A 6295-nucleotide genomic window follows, 5' to 3' on the forward strand; every position below is an offset into this window, starting at 1 on the left:
CCAGCTCGCAGACAAAGTTGAAACCTGTGAGGTCGAAGGCCCGCACCGACAGCATCTGAACGTGAAGGGAAACATTGACGGGAGTAGATCGGTCCCTTCTAGGCGGAGGCGTCATTTTGTTGTATCCTTTGGGAAGAACCAAAAAACGGCAGCTGACTTCATCTGAACCATCTGGGCAGTTGACTTCCATGTTGCAGCGCTGATGTAAACGTATGCAGGTTCCATCGTCACAGGAGAACTGTTGATCCTTGCAAGATGTCATCCTTAGGGTGACATCACTCTCTCCACACACATCGTTGTTGATGCTCCACTGATTGAGGCCGGTGGGGTAGTGGGTCGGGGACTTCATGGTGAGCATCGCCGACACTGAAGACTTATCATAGCGAGTAATCTGCCAATACCCAAAGTTTCCAGCGTGAGTGTTGTTCTTGGAAATAAGATGTTTAGTGATCAAGGAGTAATAAGCGCCAATGAAAACAACTGTGTTGTTAACTTGTAGGAGGAAATACTTCCTATCAAATTCTGATTTCCCGCAGAGGCCCCTAATTCTGACGAAAGGTAGCTCTTCAAAATGGCAGGCTATGCACCGTTCCACAGTGCACGACCTGGGTACCCAATTTCCGTAGGCGAAAGGGAGTATACTCCGACTTCCTTTAAAGGTAACACACACTTCTGGTTCTTCAATAGGTAGACCACGATTCTGTTCGAAATTTGAGTAAGAGATAGGAGCGCGAGAAGCAAAGTGCTGCCAGTACTGCCCGCTTTCGTTGCCTTTAACTCCAAGCCAAATTGTATCGCCAACGCCGTCACTGCATCCAGCTGCATAAGGTGCTGCCAGAGTGAACAGGTTCGTGTTTTCTTGCCGATCAATCGGTACTTTGAGAGTCCCTCCAAGAATACGACAAAGCAGTTCCCCTTCTTGGAAGAGACGAGCTTCTGGAAAAATAAGATCAAAGGCCTCCTGTTGGTCACATACCAGATCAGAACCCACATGCTCAATCTCCACGTTGCTCACTTTGTAATCTTGTTCAATGTTGGAAAAGTCCAAGATGGGCACGGAGCTATTGTCTAGAACCTGGCAGGACGTGTAACTCTTCAGCTGATTTGTCGTGAGAATCTCGTCATAGACTCGCAGATCAACAAGAGAGCCTCGGAGGCTCTGGAACTCGTTGAAGCCTCCTCCAAGAGTGTCCTGCTCTTGGCCAATGTAAAGCTGCCCTCCACCGTGGACCATCAAGGCAGCTGCCGTCCCAGAGGTGTCGACGAGGCCCACCTGGATATGGCCATCTTGTACCACCTCGGTTGTGCGCCCAGGCAGATCCATAGCTGCGCAGAAAGACGACCAGACCCTCAACTTCACATGAACTCTCACATCCAAGGACCACTTGTGGTTGCAGCAAGTAAGCATCATCTCTTGTTTATCGTAGTTGAAACCTGAAAAATAGAACATATTAATGTGGGGATAAGACGCCTATGAATCATATTAACATGTGGATAAGGCTACTAGAAATCATATTAATGTGTAAATATTTTCCTGTTAGAACATGTTCACTGATTTTTCTCATGGGATATTCGTTAGAGAAATTGGTCTATAGTTAGAGCTTCCTTTGACAAAGAACGCTCGGTAATCTCAAACTCGCGATCTTGTTATTGTGAGTTCATTTAGCCCATTCAGCCAGTAAAACCATAGAAATTTAAGAAGTTGAAGATTGTCACCAAAGCAAGGTATTAATCGCAGCTGCTACCTTCGCATACACATGTGTCAAATACAAACTAAATCAATCTTTGGAGACACGTAAATAAGAGACTTCGAAAGTATTCGAAGAGTATTAGAAGAGTATTCGAAATTTATTCAAATTTATTCGAAATTTAATTCAAAATTAGATTCGAGAGTATTCGAAATTTCCTGTTGACATTCCACCCATCTTACCGACATAAAGTTCATTGTCATAGTTCTCCTTGGCGTAGGAGATAACGACGATCTCCTGACGGGCCTGGAGGAGATGCATCCTGAAGCAGATGGTGAGCTGGCGGAGGTCGGGTACTTCTCCCAGGTACTTGAGATGGGTGTTGATGCTGGCAGGACCATCTCCCTGGAAGGTCAGCATCCTCGCTCTCCATTCATCTTCAAGTCAACAATTTTGTGAGAAACAGTACCTTAAGGTACTGTTGATAGTTATATTGTCAATAATGTACATACATACACACACATAATATATTCATATACTGTATACATAATAATTTCATACGTAATACGTGGAGAGCAATGAATAACTGGAGCGCACTAAGGAGTGAAGTGAAGGAGGTGAACTTCATACATAGCTTCAAATACAGATATGACAGAGAATACAATATACAATACAGAAATACAGAGAATGGGCTCATGCAGGCTGACTGAAGGTCAAGTTGACAGTACAACAGCTGACTGAAGGTCAAGCTGACTGTACAACAGCTGACTGAAGGTCAAGCTGACTGTACAACAACTGACTGAAGGTCAAGCTGACTGTACAACAGCTGACTGTACAACAGCTGACTGTACAACAGCTGACTGTACAACAGCTGACTGAAGGTCAAAAAATGGCACCAAGGACCCAATGTTCAACTCACGAAAACACAAATAGGTGAGAACAATTAGATGAGCACATTCATCCACAAATACGTGTGTATTATTTCGTCTCGTTTAAACCAATTATTAAATAATTGACGGTGTTATTGTTTGTTTTCTTGCCCTAAAAATTGCATTGATAAAAAGTCTGCATTATCCCTAATACAAAGACATGTATTGTTGCATTTTCAATAATTGCTATATTTATTGGCTTCCTTTTATTTAGCTTTACTACACGATAAACAACGCAATATACTGTATTCTGAGGAAGAAGCGGGTCTGAGAGCGTCGTGGTACAGCTGCTTGAGTCATCAGGAGTAAAGGGAAGACAGACAGACACATAGACAGTGAAATAGACAGACGTACTGATAGGGAAGCATAGACACTCATACCTTGAAGGAGGGTGAGAGCGGAGGCGTGCAGGACAGCGCCCACCAGGAGGAGCAGTAGGGTGGTGGGTGTCGGGAGTAAGGTCCACCCACCGCCCACTGTGTCTCCGTCCGTCCACCGCGCGGGCGGCCTCCGCTGCCCTCGATGGTGCGCACTGCGCACCTCTGCACCTCTCCTGCTACTGCTGCTTGTCTTGCTACCGTTACTTGTGCTACTACTACCTTCGCTACTTGTGTTCCTGCTACTGCTGCTACTTAAGAAAACCCTACAACTTATGGTACTACTGTACGTTTCTGTGCTGTCTTTCCATCCTTCTCTCTCTCCTTCCTCTCCTATTTCCTTCTTTGTGTCCTTTTCTTTCTTCATATTCACGCCTTCCAACATCTTCCTAGTCCCTTCTTCATCTCCCATTCGCGTCCTTGATTCTTTCAAAGCTTCCCTTCCTGGTCGCATCGTCTTCCCTTCCTGTGGTGGTGGCGAGGCGGTGTGGTGTGGTGGTGGCGAGGCGGTGTGGTGTGGTGGTGGCGAGGCGGTGTGGTGTGGTGGTGGCGAGGCAGGACTCTGGGGTGTGGTGTGGTGTGGTGGTGGCGAGGCAGGACTCTGGGGTGTGGTGGTGTGTGGTGGTGGCGAGGCAGGACTCTGGGGTGTAGTATGGTGTGGTGGCGAGGCAGGACTCTGGGGTGTGGTGGTGTGTGGTGGTGGCGAGGCAGGACTCTGGGGTGTGGTGGTGTGTGGTGGTGGCGAGGCAGGACTCTGGGGTGTGGTGTGGTGTGGTGGTGGCGAGGCAGGACTCTGGAGTGTGGTGGTGTGTGGTGGTGGCGAGGCAGGACTCTGGGGTGTAGTGTGGTGTGGTGGTGGCGAGGCAGGACTCTGGGGTGTGGTGTGGTGTGGTGGCGGCGAGGCAGGACGCCCCTCGCCACCACCCGGCCAGGCGCCACCAGGCACCACCCGGCGCGCCATCCCTGCTGAGTGAAAGTGATGGTAAATATAAAACTATTACAAGAATTATGACAATAAAATAATACAACCATATATGGTGTTAGTATGAACATTTGAACCAGTCGTGCGCCCAGATTGAGGTAAATTACGTTTGAGTAGTCTGCAGTGTTAGATTTAGATTTAGATTTTTTATTCAGGTAAAGGTACATACATTGAAGATGACCTACAAACATAATGTTGGATTTAAAAATAGAGCTAGTACATACAATACCTAAAGCCACTAATACGCACAGCGTTTCGGGCAAGGTGTGGGGAAACAAATACTTGACGCCAAAAAGGAAGGGGGGGGGGGGTAGAATGGCAGAAAATAGCAATTTGATTTGTAGAGCATTTCTAGTTTGATTAAGTCGTACTCCTGGAATATCAAAATAGGGATTGATATTCTGGTTTCTGGTGTGGTGCCCATGGGTTCTATTACAATCTTCTAGGAAGCTTTTAAGGTCAAGATTGACATTGCAGTTCAGAGTTTTAAATATATGGAGTACACATGAGAGGATGTGCAGTGACTTAATATCTCATATATTCAGAGATTTGAGTAAGGGTACCGAGTGATGTCTGGGGCCAGAGTTAGATATTGTTCTAATAGCAGCTTTGTGTTGAGTAATTAGAGGACGTAAATGATTTTGGGTTATTTTGAGGTTATCTTGAGATGATTTCGGGGCTTTTAGTGTCCCCGCGGCCCGGTCCTCGACTAGGCCTCCACCCCCAGGAAGCAGCCCGTGACAGCTGACTAACACCCAGGTACCTATTTTACTGCTAGGTAACAGGGGCATAGGGTGAAAGAAACTGCCCATTGTTTCTCGCCAGCGCCCGGGATCGAACCCGGGACCACAGGATCACAAGTCCAGTGTGCTGTCCGCTCGGTCGACCGGGTAGTAGAACCCTAAGCATAAATACCATAGTTGAGATAAGGATAGTTGAGAGAGTAATAGTGTGTCACCAGGCCAGGGCGAGGAACAAAATATCTGATCTTAGAAAGAATGCCAATAGTTTTAGAAACTTTTTTGCTATATTTAGAATGTGTCCCTGGAAATTCAGCTTGTTATCGACGAGGACACCAAGGAATTTACCATCAACTTTGTTACTAATTTGGATATTGTTTATTCTTTAATTTCATTTGAGGATTTATTACCAAACAAAATATAGAAGTTTTGTCAATGTTAAGGGTGAGTTTGTTAGCAGTTAGCCAAAGATGGACTTTATTTAGTTCAGTATTCACTGTGATATTTAGAGCAAGAGGGTCAGGACTAGAGAAAGTGAATGTTGTGTTATCAGCAAATAAGATTGGTTTGAGGTGTTGAGAGGCATTTGGAAGGTCATTAATGTAGATGAGAAAGAGGAGAGGGTCAAGTATGCTGCCCTGAGGAACACCAATGTTGATGGGTATGGTGGGAGAAATTGAATTATTCACAGAAACATACTGGAGCCTGTCAGTAAGGTAAGACTGAAGGTATTGCAGGGAGTGACCTCTGACTCCATAATGATGTAATTTTAGAAGAAGGTTTTGGTGGTTGACAGTGTCAAAAGCCTTACGCAGGTCCACAAATAACCCAACAGGAAACTCATTTTTATCAAGAGCTCAAGTTAATCATACTAATCAGTGCATCGTTAGTGCTTTTTTTGGGGTCTGAAACCATATTGGCAAGAGCTAAGTATATTGTGTTTAACTAGATAAGAGTAAAGCTGCTTGTAGATTAGCGTTTCAAATATTTTTGACAAGTTTGGCAGAATTGATATAGGTCTGTAATTGTTGACATCAGTGAGATCACCACATTTATGGAATGGGGTTACTTTCGTTTTTTTAGAATATCCGGAAAGATTTGGAGTTCAAGTGATTTGTTGAAGAGCAATGCAATGGCAGGAGCTAGAAATCTGGAGTTTTTTTTTTTGTAAATTAGAGATGGTATCTCATCTAGAGCACTTGACTTAGTTGTAAGGGAAAGGATTATCTCATTAACATCAGTGGAATTAGCGGGAGTTGCTGAAATAATGCATTTGGTCGGGGACAGGCAGCCTGGGTATGTGTATACCGTTGGCTTATCTGGAGGTCCCCCGTAAAGGTGGAACTACTGACCTTCCCCAGGATGCCACGACAGTTGACTAATTCCCAGGTACATGGGAGTTGCTAGGTGCTAGGTAAATAGAGCCATTAGGTGAAAGAAAACGTGGCCAGCCATATCTATCCCGCCCGAGCTTTAAACTCGGCCATCCAGATTGTGAGCCAAAAGTGGCAATAGCACAACGTCGAAATAATCTTAACAATCCCCCATGTAGTTGAGTGTCCTCTGACACTGCTAACAC

The 6295-nt window shown here is 45.3% G+C and overlaps 1 protein-coding gene across 1 annotated transcript in view; it reads right to left on the minus strand.

The window, feature by feature from the left end:
* The window catches only part of LOC123769748 (uncharacterized), a 12980-nt gene extending 9574 nt beyond the window's left edge, over nucleotides 1–3406 (minus strand). Inside the window, exons 1-3 of the mRNA XM_045760985.2 lie at nucleotides 2998–3406; nucleotides 1931–2125; nucleotides 1–1434 (exon numbers count right to left, since the gene is read on the minus strand). The exon at nucleotides 1–1434 is cut by the window's left edge and continues 225 nt beyond it. Coding sequence (XP_045616941.2) covers nucleotides 1–1434; nucleotides 1931–2125; nucleotides 2998–3406 — 2038 coding nt within the window. The remainder of the gene's footprint in view (nucleotides 1435–1930; nucleotides 2126–2997) is intronic.
* Nucleotides 3407–6295: the final 2889 nt, after the last annotated feature.

The sequence above is a fragment of the Procambarus clarkii genome, chromosome 45, assembly GCF_040958095.1.
Source record: "Procambarus clarkii isolate CNS0578487 chromosome 45, FALCON_Pclarkii_2.0, whole genome shotgun sequence".
Classification (NCBI taxonomy): domain Eukaryota; kingdom Metazoa; phylum Arthropoda; class Malacostraca; order Decapoda; family Cambaridae; genus Procambarus; species Procambarus clarkii.